General features: G+C 35.1%; 1 protein-coding gene across 1 annotated transcript; it reads right to left on the bottom strand.

Annotated features, from left to right (window-relative positions):
- Positions 1–4,894: 4,894 nt before the first annotated feature.
- On the bottom strand, positions 4,895–6,002 carry LOC149246013 (germin-like protein subfamily 2 member 1). The gene is made up of 2 exons (XM_089455627.1): positions 5,766–6,002; positions 4,895–5,649 (listed from the first exon to the last, which is right to left on the bottom strand). Exons 1-2 carry the CDS (start codon positions 5,893–5,895, stop codon positions 5,105–5,107), a joined length of 675 nt encoding a protein of 224 aa, XP_089311753.1. The 5' UTR covers positions 5,896–6,002; the 3' UTR covers positions 4,895–5,104.
- Positions 6,003–18,621: the final 12,619 nt, after the last annotated feature.

Genomic DNA, 18,621 nt, shown 5'->3' with positions numbered 1-18,621 from the left:
GTGTGTTTTGTCTTTGTAGTTGTTCCCCTCACTCACTCCTCGGATTCATCCCCTTTCCTAAATCCTCTCACTGACCCTGGGCAGTCATCTCTTCCATATGACTGTTTTGATCTACCAATTGTTAACCCTTAGACTTCTAACCCTAATTCTTAGGAGGATAACTCGGTTTCTTAGGATCCCCTTCGGGACCACCAAACGACACCCTACTCTGGCAAATCCAAGAAACCGAAGTGCGCCAAAGCTTCCCGCAAGGAATTGTCCCTTTGCTTCGATGAAGGTGTAAAAATAGGGGATGTTGTGGATACTGCGAATAAGGTTTTGGTAGGTAGAGTTAAAGGAAGGTCACACTCAACAGCCCAACTTCACCTCTGGGTCATGGAGATTTGGGGAAACATACTCAGGGAACTCTCGTCTATCACCACCCTGGCTTAGGGATAGTTCAAATTTATTTTTCAAAGGGAGGACTACACCTCATGGGTTCTCTCTCGATACTGGCACATTGAACTAGCTCTAGTGCTACTCAAGAGATGGAGTCCACTATTCAATCCTCAGAGGGAACAATTGGGTGCTAGACTACTTTGGGTCAGGCTACCCGATCTCCCCCTGCACTTCTGGGTTGAGGATATCTTCACCCAAAATGGGAATGCATTGGGTACTTTCTTGGATTATGACTATTCATATGTTACTTCTAGCAAGAAATTGATGGCACGCATATTGATGTACCTGGACACCATAGAAGGTTTGGAGGAGTAGATCACTCTACATTGGAGAAGATTCATGCACATCTAAATAAGAGATTATGAGGGGGTGTTATTCAGATGCAGAAGGTGTCATAAGGTTGGTCATATCTACAAGGACTCCCCCTTGGTTACCTCTGCCCCCTCCCCCTACAAAGCCATGGTTGATGTCGATCTTGAATCACCTACATCTACAGAAGGCTATCCTTCTCCGTCTCAACATCCAAAGGCAACAGATCATAGCTCTGGTCAAATTCCTTCATCAGTCTCCCCCCGGCCTCCTTTCCTGCCTAGGACGAGATCACGGGTTGCCGTTGTGGCCACTCTCTCTTCGGTTACTCCTCCTCCCCTCAAATCTATATCTATCTTATCTTTATCTAGTTTTGCACATCATTTGCATGTTGCGTTTGCATCCATTCCAAACATATCCTCCATGTCTCTTACTTGCCCTTTAGAGCTCCACACCCCATCCTACCCGATTGCCCCTCCCTCTTTTCCTCGTTTGACTATTTCATCTCCATCACTGGGGCTTTCGATCTCCTCTGGTCACTCACACTCCTACAATCTTTGCTCTCAGGTGACACACCCTCCTCAACCTACAGGGATTGGTCTAATTTCCCCTCCTAAAATCACCAAGCTCCCTAGGGGTCGGCATTCCAATATTTCTAAAGCCATTATCCAAGTTGGGGTGGATGTGGCACAAGGAAATCAATCTTCTCTTGACAGGGTTCTTATAGCATTGAATACCCATCCCTGGTCTCATCCATGAAGTGGATCTCATTTTACTGTAGTGGTTTGGTTAGCCCTGCTAAAAAATTAGCCCTAAGAAGACTACTAGATATTGAGTTGATTGACATTATATATTTACAAGAAACCCTAGGCATGGCTGATCAAGTCATCTTTGTCTTGCACTCTCTGAAGCTGGGGTGTACTTCTCATGCACTTGATGTCAATGGACGATTTGGGGGCATTTCACTAGGCATCAATCCATGCACTATCAAGATTATCTCAACCTGGGGGGGTCCGTGATTTATTGGCATGGACATTTACTCCTCGGAGCTGGGTATGGATTTCAAAATTATCAATGTTTATGCCCCTTGTCTTAACAGGGTTGAATATTGGAATCACCTAATTAACTTATCTCTAACTAACTCCAAAAATCTAATACTGGGAGGGGACATGAACTTCTCTATTGGACATGCGGAATCTTGGGGATATAATGCTCAGTTGGATCCCCTATCGAACACCATGGAACAACTTCTGGAGCGTCACCATTTGATAGATATCCCCATTAATAAGATGAAACCAACCTCGTGCAACATAAGAATAGGCGATTCATCTCTCGCAAGGCAACTGGAACGATTCTTAATCAAGGAGCACTTGGTAAGGACCTTGTCAAATTATCGTCAGTGGGTAGGATCTGGTGGTATCTCTAACCACTCTCCTATTTTTCTAGAACTATTGGGTCCCTTTATGAAACCAAGAGCCACATTTAAATTCAATTCTACTTGGTTGATGGACCCTGAATATATCAAACTCGTCAATGATTTTTGGCAAGCTCATCCACCTTCTAAGGGGAGATCCACAGCAGAAGGATTTTGCCACAATCTCATTGAGATTAAGAGTTTATCTACTCAATGGGTAAAAGACAAGCGAGATCGGGATGAGTAGACTTTTAGAATCATTGAAAACAATTTGGATGATCTTTTGGATGAGCAGTGGTGGGGACTTACATCTTTCAAAACTAAAAAAATTCTCACTGATTTAGAGGCTTAGAGGTCCAAAATTCTTAAATATCGTTAGGAGACACGGTGCCTTAGGGGTAGGCCTATATGGTTACGCGTAGGGAATGATAATAACAAATTATTTCATAATTATGCAAAGGGGAGATGAGCCAGTAACACTATATGAAAAATTCCTACTAAGGATGGACAATCTGCCTAAACCTTTCACCAACTAGCTCATCTTGGCACCTCCCACATCCAACAGCTCTTCAAGGCTCCTCCTGGGGCCACACATGTAGATATAGTCTTAATAGCTGGGATTTTCCCTCGATTTGTAGACCAAGATGCAACAGATGATCTTATTAAGACTATATCCATGGTGGAAATAGAAAGCACACTTAAATGGTTCAAAAAGGATAAAAGCCCTTACCCAGATGGCTAGTCTCTTGAATTTTATCTAGCCTTTTTTGAGACCATCGGATAGGACCTTCTTAAGGTTGTGGAGGTATGCAAGTCAGTCAGGCGTATGTATGAGGCTACCAACTCCACTTTCATTTCCCTCATACCTAAAGTGGACTCGCTACTCCCTTTCAATGATTTTAGGCCTATATCCGTCTGCAACTGTCTCTACAAGATTACTTCCAAGATCATTGCCAACTGACTAGATCCCATCCTTTCTGCCCACATCTCAACTGAGAAATTTTAATTCTTGCATAATAGACAAATTCATGATGCCATTGGTACTGCCTAGGAGTCTCTCCACTCCATAAAGACGAAGCCACTAAAAGGAGCCATCCTTAAGATTGATCTCTCCAAGGCATTTGATCGGGTTAGCTGGCTTTACATAAGGATTCTCCTCACACATATAGGTTTCCCCATTACATTCATTCAATGAATTATGTGTTGCATTACTATTGTGTCCTCCAGCATTCTTATTAATGGTTTAGCCTCCAATTTCTTTCATGTTGAGAATGGACTCAGACAAGGATGTCCTCTCTCTCTACTTATATTTCTCTTTGTAGTGGAAGGTCTGAGTAGATTAATATTGCAGGCAAGAAGAGATGGGTGACTTTTGGGCCTTAAGATAACAGACCATTGTACTATATCCCACCTTCTATTTGTTGATGATGTGCTCATCTTCCTCATTGGGGCAATTCGGGATTTCTCTGTTTTTATGATATCTTGCTGCTCTTCTCAGTTGCTACTAGTATGGAATCTAATTGGTTGAAATCCACTATCTCCTTCTTAGCTTGCACATGACAGGAAATTCGGATTGCCCTACAGAAATTTCATTTTCAAAGACAACATTTGGAAGATGGTCCCATATACCTTGGATTTCGCATAAAAGCTCACTGCTACAAAATTGCGGATTGAATTTGGCTTATGGCCAAGGTTGAAAAGAGACTTTTCAACTGGAACCATAGGTTCTCATCTAGAGCAAGGCATTTAATACTCATTAAATTGGTCCTGGAAGAAACCCTAGTTTATTGGATGTCCTTGGCTTCAATACCCAAAGGGATCCTATCATGGGCTTAAAAAATATTATGTAGATTCCTTTGGAATGGATACAAGGAAGGGAAGCCTTTTGCTTGGGTGGGATGGAGTCACATTGCACTTCCTAAAAAGTGGGGAGGCTGGGGTTTAAAAGATCTACCTTCATTTGCACATGCACTTGCTACCAAGATGGGATGGCTTATACTTAACTCTCATAGCCTCTGGACAGAGGGGGTACATTACAAATACATTTGGCCCTTACATAATATGGAATGGATTCACCTCCCAACATGTCAAAGAGTTGGTATATTGACAATCTGGTGGCTTGTTCTACATACTCTTCCCAGTACCAGAGATGGCCTTGCATGGCACATAAAAGCTGGCACATATGTGCGTATTGGCATGGATCCATGAACTCGTTGTGGCAATATGTATCGACTACCTCTTGATCTTATCAACTTTCTTAAGAACAGAGGCATATCTACGATTGCCAATATTGTTTATTCGGAGAACTCCATATTTCCACAAGCTTGGAAATCAACTATCCGTTTGGGAATTCCAGTCTAGTGGCACCAGATTTGGGCACGATATACATCCACATTCACTGAATCACATGTTCTACAACTCCCTTCTAACATTATTATGGTGTAAATATTTAATTTTACAATTATATTGCTCTTTGTAAACTAGGTTATACAACTCCCTTGTAACACCCTGGTATAAATATTTAATTTTACAAGTAGATTGCTCTTTGTAAAACTCGCTTTGCCACGTATGCCATTTTCAAATAAAATTAACTTTTGAATAGTTGAACGATCAAAATCAGGATTAGCCCAAGAAAAAGTGAAAAGTAAATGATATAAATGTGAATTATGAGACGCCCAATCATAACATCAAGTAGAACACCAAGCAAAAATCATTCGTTAACATTTTTAAGACAAATCACAATAACGGTACTCCAACGTAAACATTATATACTAACGTTTATATTTACAAATCAAATAAAGTCATAACCCCAATATGGCCAAGTTTATCATTGCCTAGCGGTAATGAGATGACAATCATAACCCCAATACGTTGGAGGAAGGGGCACCGGCAAGTACTCTCCATTTCAATACGTCAGCTGGAGTAGCAGACATTGAAAAAGACCTAATTGGGAGCGAATTTAGAACTGATTTTCCTGACTGCCTTCTCGCTGATCCGAAACGCCTTGGCCAACACATCCTCTGGAACAGGAGGAGTCGACCCAAACAAGGTGAATGGAAGCACTTGGGCTCCTGGTAGCTGGCTGTTAAATGCAGTGATGGTCATAGCCGAGGAAGCCCCAGTGTTGTACTGAAAATGCACCAAACCCCTCGGAAAAACGAACACATCTCCCTTCTCTAACTTCTGAGTGAACAAAGTATTGTTGGTAGTGATGAAACCAGCCAGAATGGTGCCCTCCACTACAAACGCAATTTCCGTGGCACGGGGATGGATGTGAGGAGGGTTGACGCCCCCGGGAGCGAAGTCCACGCGGTTCATAGATATTCCAAGCGTGTTCACCCCAGCAAACTTTTCTACATTCCCCGCTGTAACGAGGGACCCAAAAATATTGTTGGTAGAACCTTCATTTCTTAGTCCTTGAAACAAAAAGTCGGAGGCTTTCACCATCTTGGGATCCTTGCATGCAAATCCATTCACTTTCACACTACCTGTAATATATTCAGTAACATACCCCTTGCCCCTTGTTAATGTTTAGTTCTAAAAAACAAAACAGTAAGCAAGATTGCAGAGAGAGAAATAATGAAGAAGCGATATATGTTTTTACCTGCAGAGGTTTCGTCAGCCACGCAGAAATCTTGCAGAGAATCTGGATCGTATGCACCCGTGAGGACCAGGGCAATAGGTAGCCATAGAAGGCAGAGTATCATAGTTTTCACTGGCTTTGGATTCGCCATAACTATATGATCAATTTAAATGCTACGAATAAATAACGAATAGACTAGTATTAATTGGGAATTGCAGGCCAAGGCTGGGAAATGATGGAATGGATATTGAAACCGGTAATTGTAAGAGCCGATGGTTGTGAATATGGTGTATGTTGCTTGGTTTTATAGAGAAAGGGAATGAAAGAATCATAGGGTGGAGATCATAAGACTCAGTCGTCAAAAGACACTCCATTGGCTCATTCAAAGGAGCAGGTACGATACTCTTGTGTTTTTGAAGGGCATAATGTCAAATATTGATTGAAAAAGTAGAGCACCCATCATTGTTGACGAGAATGGATGAAGACTTCAAAACTAGTTCTGAAAAGGATAACGCGTCGTACCATTTCAAAACTAGTTATGAAAACGATGAAGCGGAGTCGGTAACTTCGTCTTAAAAAATTGAAATAAACCAATATCCTGAATTGCTGTTTCTTTTGCTCGAAAGGAATAGGAAACTTCGTTTCCTTGGAGAGAATGTCAACGGGCCATCTAATTCAAAGACGAAAACATCACCAATAACTTTATCAAAGAAGTCAACTATTAACATCTATGTAGGATATCCATAAACTAGCACAATTATATTTACCAATCGCAGATAGGTGTATATAGGCGAATAGGCGTATATACGGGGATAGGTTTATATTAAACATATATACAATAATAACTATATAATTATTAACAACTAGATTATTTATATATATTACTGTATAAATATTATATTAATATTATAATAATTATATAAATTTCTTATATATTAATTAATAATAAAAATAGTTCATAATAATAATATTATTTAAATAATCTAATAATATAAAATTATAAAAGATAATAAAAATTATATTGTATTATTATTATAATAAAAAAATATAATAATAATAATTTATAATATAATAATAATATTATATTATTATAATAATATATAAATATAATTATCATATTTTCATCCTAATATAATTAATATTATTATTATATTATTAAGAGTTTATATTGTTATTATAATATTAATATAATATTTATATAATAATATATAGAAATATTTTGGTTGTTAATATTTATATAGTCATTAATATTATTTGATTATAATATTATAATAATATTATATTATTAAAATAATAAACAAATTATTATTATAATAATAATATAATCAATATTATTCTAATATATTATTATAATAAGAACAATAAAGACCAATTATTTATTATTTATGATAATTAATAACTATACAAATAATAGCAACTATATTCTTATATAATTATATATTTATGATTATTATATTAATATTATTATAATAATACAAGCTCATAATAATATTAGTATTATCGATTATTATTATTATATTATTATAATAATATACAAATATAATTATTATTATAATAATAATATAAATTTTTTTTGGGTAGGTAAGCACCACAAAGATTTGAACCAGTGATCTATCGCAAGGAGTGCCTTAACAGTGCACCCATTCACTACCAATCCAAAGCCCCGTGGGCTATAATAATAATATAATCAATATTATTATTTATGATAATTAATAACTATACAAATAATAGAAACTATATTTATATATTTATGATTATTATATGAATTTTATTATAATAATATAAACTCATAACAATATAAAACCTATGATTAATATTATAAACCCGAGGAATTTATATCATAAACCTAATGGATTATAAACCCAAAGAATCTATATTGAACCCTCGTTAATATTATAAACCCTATCAATAATATTATATGCTAAGAATATGAACCCTTAGATTAATAAACCCAAGGGATCGATAATATAAACCTAAGGAACTAATAACAACAAGAGATTAATACTAAAAACCTAAAAAACCAAAAGGATTAATAGTATAACCCAAGGTATATTAGGGATACCCCCGCACATACCCACAGTATGCATAAAAATGCATAAACACATAAGTCCCATGTATTTAACTCTCAAAGGAGTCAAAACATCACCCATAAATGGTTAAGGCTGTCTTTTATCAGTTCCTTTATATCATAACCCAATCACGCCGCTAAAACCTCCTATCGGAACTTTAATCAACCTTTGAGCCTTCATATAAGACTTTATTGAAGTCTTTAATTAAACCTTCCTATCAGCGCCTTAAAACCCTTCATAACCTTTGTTTATGACTCTTAACCCCGTATATATAACCTTTTCCTTTATGAACCATTTGTTATATATAATTAACACATGAAAACCCTTTATCGGCGCTATTTCACTTATAAGCATTTACAAAGGAAAATACATGCCAACCATACCTTTTCCGCTTTTGGTACAGTCTTGACACACTTAACGAGGATACCTTTTCCGCTTTTGGTACGGTCCTGGCACACTTAACGAGGATCACCTTTATCGCTATCGAAACTTTCCATTCCCATGGTCATTTTAACACACGACTCCATCTCCTCTGATTTGTTTAACATAATGGACATCAATTCATATAAATCGCGCTTAATAAATCTTCGGGTCCACTCTTATCGCATACCCTAATACTCTTTACCCTGATCAAAATACACTGAGAAATTGCGCAAAAACACTTAGCGGATCTGTACAGCAGACTTGAAAACTTATAAAAGTTGCCCTATACCCTTATCGAGTCTGGAAGTTTGGTTAGATCAGCGCTTTGGAGTGAATCGGCTCCGACTATTGAAAAGGTCGATTGTGATAATGTGATGCATCATGGATTGTCGGATCGAGAGTCCAGATCGACGGTCCAGATGTGATCGGCGATCGCATATCGGGGAGGTCAAGGACTAATAGTTTATGAATGTTGCGATAGCGCGATGTGGCGGAACGTTGATACGCTGATAGTGATAAATCAGCGATCGGAGGAATCAGAAGTCGGGTGTCGGCAATCAGAGCTATGGAAAGGTCAGAAGAGCAGACCCGATCATCTTTATAGATGCGGGTGTATGAATTTTGAAGTCCGAACTAAGGTTTCGGAGTGGGTTTTCATGGTTTTCCCGTGTATTTCCCATATTCCAATAGATGAATGGTTAAAGTTTTAAGACTTAAAGGCCTATATGTAATGCTTCCGATAGTATAAAAGCCTCGATAAACTTATATGGTTCTGATTTAATGTAAGTCCATGGTTGAAAGGCTCAAGGACTAAAAAATGCTTCCGATAGGCTTAGTGGGCCATAAACCACAGGCCTCAAGATCGATTTTTTTTAAGGAAAGGGATTTTGGTTAACCCCCAAGATCTCTTTTCATCAAAAACCTAAGATAAACAAAAGGGACTAATATTATAAACCCGAGGAACTAATAAACCCAATGGTTTAATATTATAAACCCAAGGAATTATTGAACCCAATGGAAAAATATTAAAAACCTAAGGGATCAAGAAGTGCAGGGGATTGATATTACAAATACAAGAGATTAATAAAGATGGCCATGATTGATATTATAAACTGAAGTTAATAATAAACCCAAAGGATTAATACTAAAACCCCAAGGGATTATGAACCTAAGGAAATAATATTAAACCCAAGGGACTAATATTATAAACCTAACATTCGTAAACCCTAATATCAATATTAGAAAGACTAAAATAAACATGGTTTATTTTCATGTTGAGACAATCCTTGTCACGATGTGACATTCAACCATGGTTTTCCATGCTTGTCTATGATTGGTAATGGTTGACCATGATCGATATTATAAACCTAAGGGAATAATAAACCCAAGGGATTGATATTATAAACCTAAAGGAATAATAAAACTAAGGGATCAATAATGAAACCCCAAGGGTTTATGAACCCAAGGAAATAATATTAAACCCATGGGACTAATGTTATAAACCCAACATTGTTAAACCCAAATATAAACACTACAAACACTAAAATAAACATGGTTTATTTTGATGGTGAGATAATTGTTGTCACAATGTGACATTCAAACATGGTTGACCATGGTTTTCTATGACTGACAATGGTTGACCATGATTGATATTCTAAACGCAAAGCAATAATACAATGAAGAGATTAATACTAAACCCCCAAGGGATTATGAACCGAAGGGAACAATATTAAACCCATGGGACTAATATTATAAACCCAAGGAACTAGTAAACCCAATGGTTTAATATTATAAACCCAAGGAATTAGTGAACCCAATGGATAAATATTAAAAACCTAAGGGATCAAGAAGCGCAAGGGATTGATATTACAAATACAAGATATTAATAAAGATGACCATGATTGATATTATAAACCCAAGTTAATAATAAACCCAAGGGATTAATACTAAAACCCCAAGGGATTATGAACCCAAGGAAATAATATTAAACCCAAGGGACTAATATTATAAACCCAACATTGTTAAACCCAAATATAAACACTACAAACACTAAAACAAACATGGTTTATTTTCATGGTGAGTCAATCTTTGTCAAAATGTAACATTCAACCAAGGGAATAATATTATAAAACCAACATTGGTAAATCCAAATATAAATACTATAAATTTACTAAAATAAACATGGTTTATTTTGACGCTAAGAAAATTCTTGTCACAATGTGACATTCAACCATGGTTGATGATGTTTGGCTATGATTGACAATGGTTTACCATGATTTATATTATCAACGAAAGGGAATAATAAACTCAAGGGATTGATATTATAAACCCAAATGAATAATAAAACCAAGGGATAAATACTAAAACCGAAGGGATTATGAAGGCAAGGGAATAATATTAAACCCATGGGACTAACATTATAAACTTCACATCGAGTAAAGGCAAATATCAATAGTACAAACACTAATTATAAACCCAAACGAATAATGAACCGAAGGGAGTAATACTAAAACCCCAAGGGAATATGAACCCAAGGGAACAATATTAAGCCCAAGGGACTAATATTATAAATCCAATGTTCGTAAACCCAAATGTAAACATTACAAACACTAAATTAAACATGTTTTATTTTCATAGTGAGAAAATCTTTGTCAAAATGTGACATTCAAGCATGGGAAAAATATTATAAACCCAACATTGGTAAACCCAAATATAACTACTACAAACACTAAAATAAACATGGCTTATTTTGATGGTGAGACAATTCTTGTCACAATGTGACATTGAACCATGATTGACCATGTTTGTCTATAATTGACAATGGTTTACAATGATTCATGTTATAAACCAAACAGAATAATGAACCCAAGGGATTGATATTATAAACCCAAATGAACAATAAACCCCAAGGGATTAATACTAAAACCCCAATGAAAAATAAACCCAAGGGATAAATACTAAAAGCCCAAGGGATTATGAACCCAATGGAATAATATTAAACCAAAGGGCCTAATACTATAGACCCAAAAATCGTAAATCCAAATGTAAATACTACAAAAATCAAAATAAACATTATTTATTTTGATGGTGAGACAATCCTTGTCAGAATGCGAGAATCAACGATGGTTGACCATGATTGATATTATAAACCTAAGGGAATAGTAAACCCAAGGGATTGATATTATAAACCCAAAGGAACAATAAAACTAAGGGATTAATACTAAAACCCTAAGGGATTATGAACCGAAGGGAATAATATTAAACCCATGCGACTAATATTATAAACCCAAATATAAATACTACGAACACTAAAATAAACATGATTTATTTTGATGGTGAGACAATCCTTGTCACAATGCAACATTCAAACATGGTTGACCATGGTTGGATATGATTGACAATGGTTTACCATGATTGAAATTATAAACCTAAGGGAATAGTAAACCCAACTTATTTACATTATAAACCCAAATGAATAATAAACCCAAGGGATTAATACTAAAGCCCCAAGGGATTATGAACCCAAAGGAATAATATTAAGCCCAAGGTATTAATATTAAAATCCCAAGGGATTATGAAACCAAGGGAATAATATTAAACCCAAGTGACTAATATTATAAACCCAACATTTGTAAACCCAAATATAAATATTACAAAGACTAAAATAAACATGATTTATTCATGGTGAGACAATCCTTGTGACAATGTGACATTCAACCATGGTTGACCATGATTGATATTATAAACATGAGGTAATAATAAACCCAAGGGATTGATATTATAAACCCAAATGAATAATAAACCCAAGGGATTAATACTAAAACCCCAAGGGATTATGAACCCAAGGGAATAATATTAAACCCAAGGGACTAATATTATAAACCCAACATTCGTAAACCCAAATATAAATATTACAAACACTAAAATAAACATCATTTATTTTCATGGTTAGAAAATCCTTGTGACAATGTGACATTCAAGCATGGTTGACCATGGTTGGCTATGATTGACAATGATTATAATACAATATACATAGGCTATAGGATAATAGTTAGTGAGAATAAATAAAAAAAGAAAAAAATAATAAAAAATATAAATGAACCAAGCTAGTAAGGGTAAAAGTTAGTTGAAAAGACAAAATTAATAATAAATCAAAATAAAAGAGGAAAAACAAACAAATAAAAATAAAAATAAAATATATAAAACTAAAATAAAGCTAATAAAGGTACAGGTTAGTTTAAAAATTAAAAAATAAATAAATAAATACATAAATAAAACTAAAACTTAGGAAAAAACTCAGAAGGAGGTTAGTAAAATAAAAATAAAAATAAAAATACATAAGAATAGATAAATGAAAATAAAATAATAATAATAATAATAAAATAATAAAATAATAAAAATCAAAATACATAAAAGAGAACAGAGCTAAGGTAAAGATAGTTGAAAAAGGAATAAAAATAATAAATAGATCATTATACTGAAGAAAAAAATAAAAATAAAAATAAATAAAATAAACAAATAAAATAAAAAATAAAATAAAATAAAAATTAATTAGTTAATTAATTAAAAAATAAATAAAAATAAAAAATAAGAAATAATAATAATAATAATAAATATATGTATATATAAGGTATATAAATAAATAAATAAATAAATATAAAACAGAGAGAACGACAAAAATAAAAAGGGGGAGGGACAGGGAAAAGAACAATAGAAACCACAGAGCAAAACGGATCAACCCTAGGAGGAAGGAAGGCTCCAGGGGGAACACAGAAAGCTAGCACAAAGATTAAAAAGGGGGGGGGAGGGAAGTAGAAACTGTGGCTCTCGTCATCAAGTCCAGTAGTTCTGTGGGCTCTCTAGGCCACAAACTCATTGAGAGCAGTCCCCTTACTCCTAGGATCTATGGGTTACCTAAGATTCACAAAGAAGGGGTCCCTCTGAGGCCTATCGTCAATACCATTGGTGGTCTGACCTACCTTCTAGCTAAGTTCCTCGCCCTGAAACTTAAGCCCCTGGTTGGCCGCACTGAGTCCTTCGTGAAAGACTCTGCATCCTTCATTAAGGAGCTTAAAGATATTAAACTTGACCCTGATGAAATCCTTGTCAACTTTGATGTGGTCTCCCTTTATACCTGCATCCCTACAAAGGAGGCCTTGGAAGTGATCTATCGCCTTACGGATCTCGATACCGCACATCTAGTCGAGATCTGTCTCACTTCCACTTTCTTCTGTTTCGAGGGTGAGTTCTTTGAACAGACTTGTGGTGTTGACATGGGTTCCCCCCTTTCCCCAATTGTCGCCAATCTCTTTATGGAAGATTTCGAAGCCAAAGCTCTAGCCTCGACTCGTCTCCTTCCTAAGCTTTGGAGAAGGTATGTAGATGACACTAATGTCATCTGGTCCCATGGCGAAGAGGAGTTGGATCGCTTCTTCAATCACCTCAACTGTCAGTCCTCTGCCATTAAGTTCACCATGGAAAAAGAGGTCAATGGTTGCCTCCCTTTCCTAGATATTATTATTTCTAAGAATATGGATGGCTCTCTCTCCCACTCAGTATTTCGAAAGAAAACACATACTGAGCAGTATCTTCATGCCGATTCCCATCATTTCCCTGCTCAAAAGATGGGTGTTCTTAACACCCTTGCCACTCGTGCCCTGAGGATTTCTGATAATAAGAGCTTTGATAAGGAGAGATCCCATCTCCTTAATGTCTTTGTGGAGAATGGCTACAGTAGGCTCCTAGGTCAGAAGGCTTTCCTTAAAGCCTCTAAAAATGCGATAATTAATAGAGAACCAAAGGAGCGCCGACTAGGGGTCCATCTTCCCTATGTTCAAGGAACCACAGACAATATTGCTCGGATCCTTAAGAGGTATGACATCCCCTCTACCTTTAGGCCCCTCAACACCATTCGTAAATCCCTCCGATTGGTGAAAGATCCTGTTGACCCTATGGACATGAAGGGTGTCTACTTGATCCCTTGTTCTTGTGGAACCCCTTATATCGGGGAAACATGACGCTCCATCCATCAGAGGATAAGCGAACATGCAACTGACCTTAGACATGGGAGAACCAAGTCTTCAGCGTTAGCGGAGCATGACCAAGCATCAGGTTTGTATTGAGGAGGCCAAGGTTGTTGCTAAGGTTGCTCAATTCCATCATCGTAAATTCAGGGAAGCTATTGAGATTGAAAGAAGGCCTAACAATCTCAATAGAGATGACGGCTGGAAAATCAGTAGCTGTTGGATCCCTGCCATGTCGTCTTAGTCTTTCTCCTTCCCCCCCCCTTTTAATCTTTGTGCTAGCTTTCTGTGTTCCCCCTGGAGCCTTCCTTCCTCCTAGGGTTGATCTGTTTTGCTCTATGGTTTCTATTGTTCTTTTTCCTGTCCCTCTCCCTTTTTATTTTTTGTCGTTCTCTATGTTTTATTTTTATTTATTTATTTATTTATTTATATACCTTATATATACATATATTTATTATTATTATTATTATTATTTCTTATTTTTTATTTTTATTTTTGTTAATTAATTAATTAATTAATGTATTTATTTATTTTTATTTTATTTTATTTATTTATTTATTTTTTCTTCAGTATAATGATCTATTTATTATTTTTATTCCTTTTTCAACTATCTTTTACCTTAACTCTGTTCTCTTTTATATATTTTGATTTTTATTATTTTATTATTATTATTATTATTTTATTTTATTTATTTATTCTTATGTATTTTTATTTTTATTTTTATTTTTATTTTACTAACCTCCTTCTGAGTTTTTTCCTAAGTTTTAGTTTTATTTATTTATTTATGTTTTAATTTTTAAACTAACTTGTACCTTTATTAGCTTTATTTAGTTTTATATATTTTTATTTTTATTTTTATTTTTATTTATTTGTTTTTCCTCGTTTATTTTGATTTATTATTAATTTTGTCTTTTCAACTAACTTTTACCCGTACTAGCTTGGTTCATTTATATTTTTTATTATTTTTTTCTTTTTTTATTTATTCTCACTAACTATTATCCTATAGCCTATGTATATTGTATTATAATATTTCTTATAACTTATATTTTTATTAAACTTTTAACTAACTACTAACCTTAACACCTATTAAATTATTTTATTTATATAAAAATCTTATATATTTTAAAAGAAAGGTCATCTAATATAACTATATTATTAATTTGACATTTTAACTCTGGTCCCATAGTCAAAATTAGGCGTTGGATAAGATAGCCGTTGGGGGTCTCTGCTCATACTATTTAAATTGCTGGATCTATTTCTTCAACTTGTCCTAACGATGAACCACACAAGTTGGTTCGAAACGCGTCGTCGACAAAGGTATTTCCTCATGTGATTTTCGCCGAAGTTTTGCTTACAATGGCTATGATCTTTGGCTCTTCTTTTCGATTTATTCTTTTGATCTATTTTAGTCTCGCTTTGCGACCCATGGCTGTTGTTTGTCTTCTATTTTATGGTTTCTTTCCTTATTACATGAGGCTTCCTTCCATATCTCCCCACAAAAGAAATATGATTTTCAATATGCGCCCCCGTAAGGCACAATATTCATTGAATTCACGTACATAGAATGATTTTTCCAAACCCAAAGCATGATCATGCTTGAAAAGCCAGAAAAAATTTGCAAATGAACGAACCTTTGCAAAGTCCTAAACTCTCTTTCCTATAAAATTCTCCCAAAATCAAAAAAAAATTGTCACTAAAATCTTCCTTATATTAACACATTTTATACCATAAACTTTTGATTTTTTAATATTAAAAAAAAACCTTTTAATTCTCCCAAAAAAAATTTCCAACCATAAAATCTCTTTCTGTTATAATAAACCCTTGTTTTTTACATCAAAACACTTTGAACTTACACCTTTTCAAAAATGGTCAACCATGCGCTTTGTGTTTTTTATTAAAAAAATAAAACAATAAAACAATACCTAATCTCCAAACTTAGGTATTCCGAGTGTGCTCACCCCAGAAACTTTTGTACATTGGCAGGTGTAGCAAGTGACCAAAACATACTGTTAGTAGAAACTTCATTTCTTAGTCCTTGAAACAAAAAGTTGCAGGCTTTCACCATCTTGGTATCCTTGCATGGAAATTCTTTCACCTTCACACTATTTGTAATATATTCAATAACAAAGCCATTGTTAATGTTTAGTTAAAAGAAAAAATCAAAACAGTAATAAAGATTGTAGAGAGAGAAATAATGAAGAAGTGGTATATGTTTTTACCTGCAGGGGTATCGTCAGTGACTTAAGAATCTTGCAAAAGATCTGGATCATATGCTCCAATGAGGACTAGGGCAATAGATTGAAAAATGATGTTGAGTATCATAGTTTTCATGGGTTTAAATGCTATATATAAATACAAACTAGAGTAATATTACTGTAGAATTGAAGTCTAAGAATGGGAAATGATGTAATGAATATTGAAGATGGTAACTATAAGCGCTGATGGTTATAAATTGAAAAAAAATTAGTTACACTAACATAATTTTGTTGTGTGATATTTTGCTAGGAAAACATTTTCCTTCTAATAAAGACTACTGAGAGTTATAAATATTGTCTGTTATGCCTGGTTTAATAGGGAAGGAGAATGAAAAAACCATTTCTATGGAAGGAATGGGTTTGTCGTGCGTTGCCCCGACGAGTTACGGTGGAGATCATAAGACTGAGTCATCAAAAGACACTCCATTGGTCCATTCATGAAGAGAAGGTACAAATATTGATTGAAAAAGTAGAGTAGCCATCATTGTTGACATGAATGGAAAGTGATAACATGTCGTACCATTTCAAAACCAGTTCCATGTATGTACTTGACTTCAGGATGAAGTCCTGATTTCGTATTTTAACCGGAGTTGGTTTCTTTATCTAAAAAATCTAAAATAAACCAATATCTTGAATCGTTGTTTTGTTTCCTTGAAAATAATAGGAAATTTTATTTCCTGCGAGAGAATGTCAAGTTCTAGAACATCCTAGATAAGTGAAGATGAACGTTGATGACCCTTTTTTTCTCAAACACCAGAACGATCAAAATCATTAAACTTTATCAAAGAAGTGAAATATTGAATTAAGAAAAAATGATGTTGTTAAAGGTTTCTGTAGCAAAGGAAAATGTGTATTATTTCCCTCGCGAAATTTTATATAAATTAAATCAACTTGCTCTTGAATCTCAGGAGGGATAGGCATATATATATATATATATATATATATATATTAATTATTGTATGGTGTAGCTTTTTTGCTATTTAAATTATTGGTGAAATTATTTTTGTTTGGCTCTAAGTCTGTCTTCCTAAAATGTATGGAAATAGGTTAATGGGCCAAGATTTAGATGCATTTGGCAAGATTGAAAAGTTGTCCCTTTAACTACCACCACTAGGTAATTCCAAGTGGCGTGGTTCATGAATAACATTAATGAGTCAATTTGGATAGCACCGAGTGATAATTCTTCCCGTTGTTGACTTGAAAACTGAGTTCTGATAGGCTTTCTCACTATTTAAAAAAATACAAAAGAATATGATGCAAAATTTCAATTAGGAAAGAAATTCAATAATAAATAACTTACATTATTTAAAATGGAGTGTAGTTTGAGGTTTGATATATTGAGGTGAGAGGATCATTCTATAGTCTAGTAGTATGAGGGAAATGTGTAATTCGTCCCTCTTAAAATAAATTGTGAGTGATAATAAACAAACAAGAATGAATATGTTATAGATGTTCAATTACTTGTGCATACGACATAATATAATTGAAAGTAAAAAACATGAGAGAGTAATATGTTTAAACATAAACTTTTGGGCGGTTTGGGAGGATTGCGCTCCGATATGAAACACCGAAGGAGCTCGGCTAGGGTTGCTCATCTTCTTCCCTAGCCTGTAGACTCTGTTGTTGCTTTCCTCTTTCTCCACAGCTGTGTGGCATACTCACCATCACGGTTTTTGGGGCTATCCTTCGTTTTCGCTGTCAGCATTTTTCTACGGCTCGTTCCTCTTGTCCCCATTATCGACTGCAAAATGTTGGTGATGGAAGAGGAAGTTGTCACCTATTCAGAGGGTCTGAATCCCTACGAGCCCATCTGGTCTAAACCTACCACCCTGCCTGAGGTGCTGGTTTCTAGGCCCCTGGGATCATCTTTTCTGCCGTGCTCGGGATTTTTGCTTGTCCGTTCTAATCCAGGTCCATTTGTGCCCTGTTTATCGTTCTTAGTTCTATCCACCACATCTCCGGAGCTTGACTGCCCTCCCCTTTCTCTGGCCACATTATATTTACTTGCATCCTACATACCACCTTCCCCTTCTTTCGATTTTCCGCCTCTAGAGCCTTCCCATCTATCATCCTCTTTTGCCCTCCCCTCGACAACGTGTATTGTCTT

The sequence above is a fragment of the Pinus tabuliformis genome, chromosome 7 (genome assembly GCF_031772625.1).
Source record: "Pinus tabuliformis cultivar Carrire ecotype Pingquan chromosome 7, CPIR1, whole genome shotgun sequence".
NCBI classification, from domain to species: domain Eukaryota; kingdom Viridiplantae; phylum Streptophyta; class Pinopsida; order Pinales; family Pinaceae; genus Pinus; species Pinus tabuliformis.
Note: the sequence above shows the minus strand (reverse complement) of the source record. Positions and strands in the feature narration are given on the sequence as shown.

What these genes read in the sequence shown, in the direction of transcription:
- LOC149246013 (XM_089455627.1), bottom strand. Translation starts at nt 5,895, where the DNA reads ATGGCGAATCCAAAGCCAGTGAAAACTATGATACTCTGCCTTCTATGG. An exon ending in GGCTGACGAAACCTCTGCAG is followed by an intron (nt 5,650 to 5,765) that starts GTAAAAACATAT and finishes AATATATTACAG; the next exon opens with GTAGTGTGAAAGTGAATGGA.